General features: G+C 40.8%; 1 protein-coding gene across 3 annotated transcripts in view; it reads left to right on the top strand.

The window, feature by feature from the left end:
• Positions 1-12,525, top strand: part of ctnna2 (catenin (cadherin-associated protein), alpha 2) — a 370,589-nt gene that overhangs the window by 243,901 nt on the left and 114,163 nt on the right. For all 3 annotated transcript variants that reach the window (XM_046048451.1, XM_046048452.1, XM_046048453.1), the window contains one exon: positions 4,589-4,669. In XM_046048451.1, coding sequence (XP_045904407.1) covers positions 4,589-4,669 — 81 coding nt within the window. The remainder of the gene's footprint in view (positions 1-4,588; positions 4,670-12,525) is intronic.

The following is a 12,525-nucleotide window of genomic DNA, read 5'->3' as shown; positions in this document are numbered from 1 at the left end:
CTGCAGCCAAGGGAGCACAACTTATCTTAATGAGGATCTAGCTACCCATTATCTGCTGGTAACCCGACCAACATGTTACCACTGTTATCAACCCCCACCCCGGGCTTGCACATACACAAACACTTTCTCACCATCTCGTTATCAGCTTGCCTTCCCCTTTAAGCCTGTTGCAGACAGTGTAACCACATTGGACAGTAATTGTACCTCTCGCTCCTGCCTAATTGAATTGACAAGGAGCCGGAATTGATGTCATTTAACACATTGATCTTGGGAGACAATGAGACAGAATGCCTCATGGCCCCCACCTCCCCCACCTGTCTTCTATTTTCTTCCCTCTGATTCATCTGCCCATTCCTTTGATTTGCCATGTTATTGCCTATGAATTACCAGATTCATTCCTCACTTCTCTCACCGTCCCCCGGTTTCAGCGTTTTCTTGCCATTGTCATTTTTATTGCATTAGTTTCAAGGGAGGTACAGAGATGTGGTGATAAAAAACTAAATTTAGTTCAATTAATGAATGCATCGGAAAAAATATATATATATCTCCTGCATTTTCATTAAGTCTTTTCATTCCTTTGTTGCTAGAAACAGTTTGGATTAAGAAACCACAAGGTAAAATGTATTGTTTCCTAGCCCTGCTAAAAAGCATTCAGCTACAAATGTAATACACCCCTTTGTTTGATGTCACTGAAATAATACTTAAATTAATTTTACTTTTCAAAAGAACTGGGAAATGGAAAGCCAAGATACCTGCCACATTCTTCTGCGCATTATTCGGCTTGCACTGACACTACTAATATGTCTTATTCCACCATTACAGGGCCCATGCAGAAATGCAGTGAAGCAGTTTGCGGTGCAGTGCACCACTGAATTACACAACTTACTTTGGGAGGGACTGTGCGAGTTAACGCGCTGACGGCCCTCAGCCATTCCACAAGCATGCACCGTCCACCAGCCGTCTTCTGAGTGGGCAAGAATAACTCCACTGCTGCTGCTTCCATTTCCCCACACACTAGATGCTTATTTTCAGCCCTCCTCTATCTTTCTCTCCCCAGCTGAGAATGAATGAGTGCACACCGGGGGGTGGAAAATAATGGATGGGGACAGTTTCTGTCTGCAAAACACCACAGGGACTTACCAGCAATACCGAACATGCACATTCCATTATGTGGCAGTCAAAAAGTAAGCAATCAATGTTGCTGTATGGGAGACAATTGAATCAACAGCCAACTGTGTTTTCAAGCTTTTAATGGCTGCGAATTGGAGAGCGCACACCTGGATGGGAATGGGGAGAAGTCAAATAGTTAAATCTGATAAACACCGTAGACACAGAAATACAATATTGTGACTCGGTTTGTCTCTCTCACTTTGCTCCTCACACACCCTCAAATGCATGCACACGCGCACATTATCATCGACCACAGATTTGAGCAACCTGACGGCTGAAATGAGCCTGACGCATTGACTAACCTATGATTCATCACTGTGGACTGCCTTGTATATAAAGTTTGCGATGGGGAATTCATGCGTAGTGTTTTTAATTGGGCGTTTTATGTTTTACAGGAAACCCAACATGAGCAATACAATTTCCGTTGCATGTCAAAAGGCTTTTGACATATCATGTGAAGCAGCAGAGTAATGGCATCATATGGGATGCATATTTTTAGTGATGGTAGCCTTCTTGACTTAATGTAACTGTCAAAGGCATCCTGCATTGATCTGAAAGATACAAGATTACACAAGGAGCTTTCGTAGCTATAAGAAAATGTTCTCACCAATAACTACAGCTCAGTTGTCAATAGGAGCTCAAAATAACAGGTGCTGGGTTTTGTCCCATCTGACTGACATCACTGTGTTGTTTTTAATCTCCTTAACTCAGATTAAAGAGTTCAGAGTTTTGAGAAATAAAACAGATGGGATTTCTGATTCCAGAATATAAAAAAACACACACACCATTTTGTTTATCAGCGTGTCTATTCATGATATGAATAATGAGCGGAGGTGTTGGTGTCATCAACAGCCCGAACATTTTCTCTCAGTTCAATTAAGGTTGGTGGTTATTCATAAAATCATGTGAATGTGTTTGAAGTGTCCTCAGAAAGGTTCCAGTTAAGCCCCTTTTTATTTTATTTTTTTGGCGGTGAGCATCTTTAATCCCGTGTGTCCCTCTGGTGCCTTAATGACACATTAGGCTCTTTAGGCGGCACGATGACTAATGTCATGTCCTCTGCTTTGGCACAGATGAGCTTGTCTGTGCATGCACATCAAAGTGTGAGTGCTTGAATGAGTAGATGGCACATAATGGAAGGCAACTGAATGCTATCTTCATTTCCTCTCCTTCCCCTATGTCAATCAAAAATTGACTAAAAGCCTTTTTTCCTTGTGTGTCAGTATACAACTACAAATAGAATAAAAACATTCACCCGCAGAACAGTAGACGTGTTAGGGCCAGGTGGGTGTTTTTTTAGCTGAATATGGAGTCCAAGTTTTCTTCCTCTGTTTGGTGCATTGCTCCACATAAAATGACTGCACTGTGTGATTGCTATTAGAAGAGGGGGTGACTAACTGTAGTATGAGCTAGGAGACAAATGGCTCATTCCTAATGTTTAACATCCATATGAAAGAAAACTCGTGCTATATGAGCCTTGGCCAAGGGCAAGCCAGCAATACATTAGACAGAAAGGGGAGTCATATCTGTTTTTATGGCTACAGGCTCTTTTCGTTGAGCAGCATTTTAAAATCATTGACCTTGCACACATGTGAATTTTCCACAGTACATACCCACATTACAACATGTTGAGCTTGGAGTGTCCCAAATCCAAGAAATTGCTAAAAGATTATGTTTGTTTGTCTTCAAGTTGGCATCTCCATGAGTGTCAAGTGAAGAAGAGAAAGTGGGTGTGAAATTGTTGTTTTAACTTCCAAACTGACAGTTGCTACAACTCCACTTCCTGAGCCAGATAGGACCTCAAAGAAAGAGCTCAGGCAGTCAATGTCACCATGTTGTGAGCCTGTGTTCACAGAATTAGCCCTCCTTCTCTGCTGCTTCCTCTGTGTGATAGGAGGCATGTCCAGAAATAAAGTGGATACCGTACATTGTCATCCTGATAGTGACCAAGGCATTGGAAGTGAGTTTACCGTGAGGTGGGTGGGTGTTTGATGGTGTCTTGTTAAGTTCTTTGTGACACATAGATATGAGGTGTTCTCAATTATTGAAAGGGATGGACAATAATGCAGCAACACACTCCCTCATTAAACAGGATAACGACTAAATAGCCTCTTTACTCAAAGCCATGTTTTGGTCAGTTTCTCTAAGAGACATCCTCATTGGAAACGGGCATGGATGAATGAATGGAGTATTTTGGTAGTTTGCCTTCACGCTATGCTGGGCAGAACTGTCAGATGGTTGCCTGGCAACGACACAACTAATTGTGTATGCTGGTATTGCTTTGACGGAAGATCACTGTGTCGTACAATCTATTGATCATCCTGCTAACGAATTTCTCTGCAAACATATTTTTATGAAAGAATCCTCGATTACCCGAATATAATATATAATTGTGTTAACTTGCTAAAATAAAGCACAGCATTTGCAACATGAATCACACCATCCAGAAACCCCTTCCTCCTTATGAAAAAGCATAAATTCAAAATGTATGTATAGCATCTGTTTCAAAAGAGCACCATTGTGATTTTACCACTTTCCACTGCCTGAGACACATGTGTGCATTTCTTTTTAGAGAGATCAGAGTACAGATCATTTGTATGTGTCCTGGAGCAGAAATGGTTCACCAGGACACAGGACAGCATCTTCGAACCTTCAGGCCAAGTTAGATAGTAAAAGGGAAAATCTAATAACTCTAGTGGTATGAATGACCCTCACTCTTCTCTATGGTTTCTGAGCAAGAACAGTGGCGCTTGTAAGAGGTAAATGGGGTGCCCAAGTGGCATAGCGAAAAGTGGAGTTTCCCTGGCTAGGCGTTTCAGTGAACACAATTTACTATTACTATTATTTGTGCATGAAAGGCGGCAAGAGATCCTGTCCTTGCTTCTGCCTTAGCGACTCCTACTGGTTGTGTCGGGATGCGTGTTAACTGTAGAGCAGGGGAATGTGGAATAGCAAGAAGCTCCATGCTGCTCTCCCAGTGGAACTCCCCGCTGTCAGGTGAAAAGAAGCAGCTGGTGACTCCGCGTGTATCAGGTGAAGCACATGGTAGTCAACACCCTCCTAAAGCCACCAGCAGGAGTTGGCAGTGACTGGAAGTGCAGCACACAGGGGAATTGGCGACAACTAAATTGATACTTGCCAGATAGGCTAGTTGCTAGATAAGATACCAAAACGGTTGGAGTCATGTTTTCACTGACTCCGATAATTATGGAACACTTTTTATGTAAACACATGTACTGTGATTAAGTGTATATTTCATAGTTTCCAGTCCGCACTAAATATACCCCATAAGCATTGTTTTAATCACTTCAACAACAGGTACACTGTGAAATACATGGCGCGATGTTGGGAGTCAAACATGATTGTTATGGCATGTACTAAAGCTGTGTTAACAAGGCGGTTTTGTTTCCTTTCACAGACTGGCAGGAAAGAGAAGGGTGACCCATTGAACTCAGCCATTGATAAGATGACCAAAAAGACCAGGGACCTGCGCAGACAGGTGAGTACATGTTACATGTCAATCTCTCTTTTAAACTGTATCTACCTCCTCTGAAATCAAGAAACAACTTTTTCCTTTTCCTTTTAGCCTCATTAAATAATATATATATATATATATATATATATATATATATATATATATATGAGATCGCATATATATCACGTCCAATGAAAAGCGAAAACCAAAACCAACTGTATTCGGCCTTCTCTCAGTACTTTGCAACACTCCTACACTGTCTGTAGCACTCAGTCCCAAGCACGTTTGTTCTTACTGAGGACATAAAAGTTACAAATATATACATTCATTTTTTTTTAAAGGCTAAATAATTTAAAATCTGAAACAGCTGGCCACTGTAGTTTTTAGCAAACTTGTGGCAACATTGGCAAGTAGTATTTGTTGGGGACTATTTTCAGTGGCAGATCCTGTCCCCTACTGAGTATTTATAGCAGGAGGACAGAATATGTGGAAAGGATCAAATAAAAACTAGAATGGCCATGTTCATCTTAATTAGCAAACGTGTCACAGAGTGAAACACTGTAGCTCATTCATGTATTTTGAATGTTCATGGCACAGAGGAACGAGCTACAGTATATCAGGCTTTGCCAAAGGCAATACTTTTCAATAGGATCTATTCATTGTTGGTTGCAAGAGATTTGTTGACGAAAACAAAAATATACCATATCACAAAACTTATATTTTAACATCATACATAGACATCAATGTAATATTCAACACAATAAATTAAAACCTTAGTATGTGAGGCACACTGCCAATCTTGATACTCCATGGTTATTAAGGATCACAAGGGTTCACTGGAGACGCTATGCTTTAAGTGACCCTGGAAAGGTCACCAGTAACAGGGTTAACTAACAGACAAACACATCTTGCCTTTTACAGTATTTGGAGCAAGTATGGAGACATCCACATAACCAGACCCAACTCTCAAAACCAGAACGTTCTTGCTGTGAGGTCACATATTAGAGAACTGTTTAGATTGCTATGTCAGTATTATTCTTTATTCTCTCATGCATTTATTGCACCCTTAGTATTCCAAACTTGCATTTTTATGTACCCTATGTACCTAGACATGGTGAACTTAATACCCTGTGCCTAAAATATTAGTGACCTGTCAAATGTATTTCAGGCACTGAGTGACGTTAATCCCAACTCTGCTTTTGATTCTCAAACTCACAAGAGTCGCATCAGGAAGCTGCAATAACATTACCTTCCAAAGCTGTCCTCCAGTAGTGATGAATAAGTACATGATACACAAAGAAACTAAAAGCAATATTGATTTATTTTTCATTTTCACTGAAGACGGGATTAATCTGGCTTTCTGGTGGATCTTGTATGAAAAAAAAAAAAAAAACATTTGACACCATACTTGAATTAAAAAAGACAATTAACGAGCACACACATGTGTCTGATGAGGCACTCTTTCGATTCTAATTCATAAAACTCAAATCCACATGACTTGTATTGCACATTTTGCAAAGATTGGAGTACATTTTAGCAGGCATCTTGCCCCAGAAAAAGCAAACCCATTCATAAACCATCAGGACATCACTTGTGGTCCCTAAATACAGTTCCACTCCCAAACAACCCTCTCCTGTCATGTAGTGCAAGATATTTTTTAGGCAGGAGAGGCACTCTGGCTAAATTGACAATAGCAACTACTTGCACAGAGTAGCTTTGGTTGTGTCCTCTCTGACCTCTTCATACCAGGGGATCATTCCACACGGAAGGCGATATCTCTCCCTCCCGTTGGGCATTTGGTGGGGCTGCCTGACAGGCTGGCAGGCGGTTCTCACTCTGACAGGATGTTCTATTGACTCAGGGGTTGGCTCGACACAATAGGCGGCCTGTTTGAGCTTTGAGTTTATATGGGAGGGCAAACTCACAGCACACATGCAGGCATTACAAAGAGCTGTGATACTGTAATTATGTCACAATGTTTTGAGTTTAGCAAGTCAGTGGCACCGTGTAGAGACGCAAGACCTACCTGAAGGGAGGAGCACAATTGTGCGTTTGAGCATTTCAGTCTCCACCGTCTCCATTGTTAAAAGGAGGGATCAAATATTAGAGCAGACAAGCACAAATGACAGACAGCTCTTGTGTAATGGGAGCGGGTAAGAACGAACAAGCCTTGTAACAACACCGCCAGAGAAATACGGCATTGTTTTTTTTGTATTGTTTTGTTTTTTCATGCTGTTATGTGTACATACAAGACAATACAAAGCTGTCTTATCCAGGGCACATTCGGTAGATGTCAAGCATGACATTCCCACCCCCATTTTGTTTTCTAAGTAAATTTAAATTTCCTCAACACTACCCAGTCTGATGGAGACAATGCTGGGGCATCATAACTATGCAGCATTTTTCCATCAGACGAATGTCAAAAGAATATTTGATTATCAACTTGACATTATAAATCTATTTTGAATCCAAGTAAGATAACTCAAAGATGTGCAAACAAACACTGAACCAACCTTCATGACTCAAAAATTACAGCCTTGCAACCTGTTTCAATTCCTGTCTCCATCCACGATGATTATACGGTAGCTGTTTATTTACAATAGATATTAATCATCTATATCCTCTTACAACAGACCTTCAGCCATTAATGAAGTGCGTGCCTCTTCAGTCATGATTTTAGTTTCTTGGTGACATTTATACAATAGCAATTATTTTTTGTGTGCCTACCTCTGTTTTTTGCAGTTTCACCTGCATGTGTACAAATGCACACATATACACACAAAGACAATGTAAAACATTTAAGAGGAAGACACATGCCTATGGTGTGAGAGACCCAGGTTTAATTCCCCAATGTGTCCCTGAGCAAGACACCTAACCCCTAGTTGCTCCAGAGGTGTGCTCTGACATGCTAGCAATTGTAAGTTGCTTTGGATAAAAGCATCAGCTTAAATGAACTGTAAATATGCACCACACAGTGCTTCAATGGACTGACCTGGCAGTTTGTGAGTTTTCTAAATTATATAACTATTTCCTTCTCTTGTTCTTTAAAAATAATTGGATTTGGGAATCTTTTTCACCTCTTTCACCCCTGATGAGTTTGCAACCGTGTTATCAGCCAATAAAAGATGACAAACAACTCTGTATGCAGTTTTTCTCACCTTTCATTGAGACAACAAGCCGAAGTTTAGGAAGGACCTTGTCTTTGCCGCAAACTTCATCTCCATAAGTCAGTGCCCCTAATGCCTTACCAGCCTTTTAGCAGCAGGTGACTGTCTGCTCTCCTGTTGTACATCTGATGATGGCAGCAGTGGGGCTTCTCTGATGCTGACCCTCTGGTCTAGGATGTAGGCAGTGATGATCACAGCAGTGATCTTTTTTCCACCTTAGCAATTCTAATTCATTCAAAGTGTATTTAAATATTGGGGAATCATTAGGGACATGTTATTTTTTATTATATCGAGATCAATATAAAAGATCAAAAGATTCAATTAAAACAATTATTAAAGAGAAAACAAGAGATATAATCTGCTCCTCCTGCTGCTCCTAATAACCAATCAGAGCCAGGAGCAGTGTCTACTGTAGTGTTAATCACTGCTCATGCTCACGCTGCTCCCCCACCTTGGACATCTTCTCACTCAATCAAGCTCAGTAGCTTCAGCTCACAGCTCGTAATGACGAGTGGCAAAGAGGCATGACGATAAACAGCGGGGAATAACTTTTGAGGGGTGACAGTGGTATACTAGCCTCTCAACCTGCTGTTAGACGTTGTGGCAGTTGCCTCTGAAGCCCGGGGCGCCCAAGCCCCGGGGCGTAAAGCATTGGTGGGGTATCTTTGAGAAGACAAGTCAAAGTGTGAGGGGCCAGGGTTGTAGCGAGCCTTACGCGGGATGAGGTTTCACATGGCAGCTGGTTTCTTCTTGTGGGTTTGGTGGGAGGGGTTTAGGGAAGTGATACGAGCAGCAGAGAGAGCCACTGGTTTGCATTGCATGTATCTTACTGTTAGATATGCCCACACAACCTTTTCATACAAGATGCAATGATGAGTAGACTGTCACTGGTAATAAATCTTTGGGTGGACTGACAAACTGAGTCTAAGGGTTTAAGAGTGGAGGCAGAGGCGTGTTATAGATAACATTACCATGTGTCATGGTGAAATTGAAACTTTTTGCGGAAAAATGTAGGTGCGGTCACCACTTGTGTGTTTACCTGTACACAAAAGTTACCAAAAACCAAAGAAGCGAGGCTAAAATAGAGACCCTTCAATCCTAGTCATAGTAAAAACAAATCAGGAATGTATTTTTCTTTCTTTATTAAATGTGAATGTAAATACATTTCCTTGCCTGTCTCTGACATAACTGATTTCATTCTTGTGCCTGAGATAAACAACAGTTTTTAAAAAAAAAAACAAGACTCAATCATTTTCTCTCTTACTTTGAAAATTATCTTTTTGTAACAAACCTTATACCCACTTCTGGAATCAAACCCGATTGTGCTTTCTCCCTTGACTTGGTCTGTTCCTAAGCATCATCCACTCTTCAAGTCTATTATCCTCCTTAATTTTCCTTTACCATGTCAGGCTTGTCATCAAGCCTACGTTAGTGTTCTGCATCAACGCATTTACCACTTGCAGTTTTCCATGAATGTCAGTAATAGTTGCATTTCAAAATAGACTGGAATTAAGAGTTTGAAGGTTTTTTTTCTACTTGCTGTTCAAGGTGGGAGTCTTTGAAACATGAAAAGCAGTGGTTGTTTAGGTGAGGACCCGCAGAGAAGATGCACAGTTGGCCTCTCTAACAGACAAGATAATGGAGTTGTTTGTTTAATTTCATAATAACAGAGAACAGGTAAAAATGCACACTTAGTCAATAGATACAATGCCTATATTCACAAACACAAGTTACAGCACATCCATAGCTACCATCAGAAATGTGTATGATTTAGACTCCGTCCCTTTTTGAGAAAGCTGATGAAGAAGCACTACAACCACTTTACATACTTTACTACATACATATTTTTTTTCAATAATTTTGCGCATTCAGGAATTTTGTTTTGCTTTTAAAACCATGAGTGTGATCAGTGGTTCAAGTGCAACAAAAAAAGAGATAAAAAGGGAGTGAGAGATGGATTTGGCAGTAGGACAGGTGGGCATCGAGGAGAGCAGCAATTCAAAATAAATAAAATAGAAATGTTCAAACCATTGAACTATAGCATAGCATATGATTTAAATGTTTTTCCTCCCTTTAATTAATATTCACAAGGTAACCAACCCGACAAAGTTGTTGGAAATGAGCCATGTGTTCTACCCCCTGTCATCTTGTCTGTAATGAACGCATCTGTCAAGTCAACTCTCTTGGCTGTATTTTGACTGATGGCTGATTCCAGGATTCCCCGTAGCACAACAGCCTCATATTTTTTTCACCCTTTATATTTCCCTTTCTTTCTGCTTTGGGATGTTAATTTCCATTTCTGCCATTAGTTTGTTGATTAGGACAGCTGTTTTGAATTGTTGAGGGCTATCATGTTAAGGAGGAACAGCTGCCACAAATCTTGTCAGCTGTAACTCTTTGTTTAGAGTAACAATTCAAGATTATCTGTGGATACTTTCGTTCTTTTCCTGCAAAATGTTTTGAGGCCATGCATTAAAGTTTCATTAGCTTTATTATTGCAAATTGCTTGTTATCTCCAGCAGTGGAAAATACACATCCATTTATGGAGGCATCATGTGTTGATAACTAGATTCATGAACATGGACACATACAAATATATTTACATTTAGTCAAACTTACAATTGCTATACATGTCAGAGGTCGCATATATATATATATGTGTGTGTGTGTGTACACCCTGCTGTTATGTGCTGTACTGTCTCAGGGGCATATATATATATATATATATATATATATATATATATATATATCAACACGATGTCTGGTTGGTTAGCCATCACCAGTTTGTCAGTCTGGATCTTGAAGTCCCACAGGATCTTAACTCGGTCATTCCCAACTACCTTGGGAGGTCTATTCCATTTTGACAATGGGACTTCCAGCCCATACTCATGGCAGATGTTCCTGTACACTATGCCAGCTACCTGTTTATGGCGTTCCATGTACAGACTTCCTGCCTGCATCTTACACCCTGCTGTTATGTGCTGTACTGTCTCAGGGGCATCCTTGCACAGTCTGCACCTTGGGTCCTTCCTGGTGTGGTAGACCCCAGCCTCTATTGATCTTGTACTGAGTGCCTGTTCTTGTGCCGTCATGATTAGTGCTTCTGTGCTGTCCTTTAGTCCAGCCTTTTCCAGCCACTGGTAGGATTTCTTGATATCAGTCACTTCTTCTATTTGTCTGTGGTACAAGACGTGCAGCGGCTTGTCTCTCCATGAAGGTTCTTCGTCTTCCTTGTCCTCACCCTCGGGTTTCTGCTGTCTGAGGTATTCACTTAGCCCTTCATCTGTGGGGGCCATCTTCCTGATGTACTCCTGGATCTTTGTCGTTTCATCCTGGACAGTGGTCTTGACACTCACTAGCCCTCGGCCTCCCTCGCTACGCTTGGTGTACAGTCTCAGGGTGCTGGATTTGGGGTGAAACCCTCCATGCAGTGTGAGGAGCTTTCTTGTCTTGACGTCAGTGGCCTCTATCTCCTTCTTTGGCCATTTTATTATACCAGCGGGGTATCTGATGACTGGCAGGGCTGTGTGATGGCTCGGATGTTGTGCACCGCCTGGATTGACTGTAAGAAAGCCTATGACTCAATGTTGTTCGGACTGGACAAGTGTGGTCGCATGGTATCAAAAAATGATATGATCGGAAATGATCAGAACCGAGGGGGTTGAACTACCAGAAGGCCTACAGAGAGTAAGGCAGGTCCTGAAATGTCAGCTGAATGGGAATATTATATATATATATATATATATTCACAATGGTTAACATGATTAATTGTACAAGAAAGGGGTCACTCGTAAAAACAAAGCCACAGAACATTAGTAACATTATGCTACAAAATGATTTAGTCCTGTAAGCAGCCCAGCTTGCTGAATCCAAACACAACCCTATTGCCAGACATCATGTTGATATGGGAAGATTCTGCAAAACCCCAGATTACATTAAATGGCAAAGTATGTGCTTCTCATCAGTTGTAGCCAATCTTTTCACTATTCCAGTGAACACAGTTCCAAATGTAGGTAGTATTTTATAATTACTTAGTGGTTAATGGTTAGTGGGGAACCCTTTTTTTAACTCAGGATGTGAGCCATAAATAAAATAAAATAAAAGTTTGGGAAACACTTTTCTTCTGAAGGTTTGGTCGGCCAGTAAGAATGAAACAGCCAGGGAGGTTGAGATGCTGTCTCACTATTCACTCAATGAATTCTCCGCTACCGCTACCTCTCATAGTCACTGGCTTTCATCCTTATGTAAGCGTAGTGCTTGCCGTCATAAACAATGATTTGGTTTTTACATTTTTTATATGTCACCAGACATGACAACAGGCGCCATTTTTCATACTTTGGGACATCTTCATAGCATGACAACCGGTATATGGCATGGTGAACATGATTGTCAGAATGGCAGTGGAACTGGTCATAAAGTGTGATTACTTACAATTCAATACTACTTGAAAGGGTACACTCAATTACATATTTTTGATCAGATGATCAGAACCCAATCATTATTCAGAAAGAAATGCAGTAGATGCCAGTGAACACTTCAATGTAAAAGCACCACCCTTTCTACAGGGATTCCCCTGGCTAGTGTTTTATGTTGCAAAACAAATCTGCTATGCTCTGAAATGAGGTATCAGATGTTTTTGTTCTTTGATTGTTGATGATCAGTGGGTCCCTCTTTTTCCCCCATTTTATTTTTCCACTCTCCTCTCACTAATCA

This window comes from Micropterus dolomieu, linkage group LG04 (genome assembly GCF_021292245.1).
Source record: "Micropterus dolomieu isolate WLL.071019.BEF.003 ecotype Adirondacks linkage group LG04, ASM2129224v1, whole genome shotgun sequence".
NCBI classification, from domain to species: domain Eukaryota; kingdom Metazoa; phylum Chordata; class Actinopteri; order Centrarchiformes; family Centrarchidae; genus Micropterus; species Micropterus dolomieu.
This window is presented reverse-complemented; position numbering and strand designations above follow the sequence as displayed.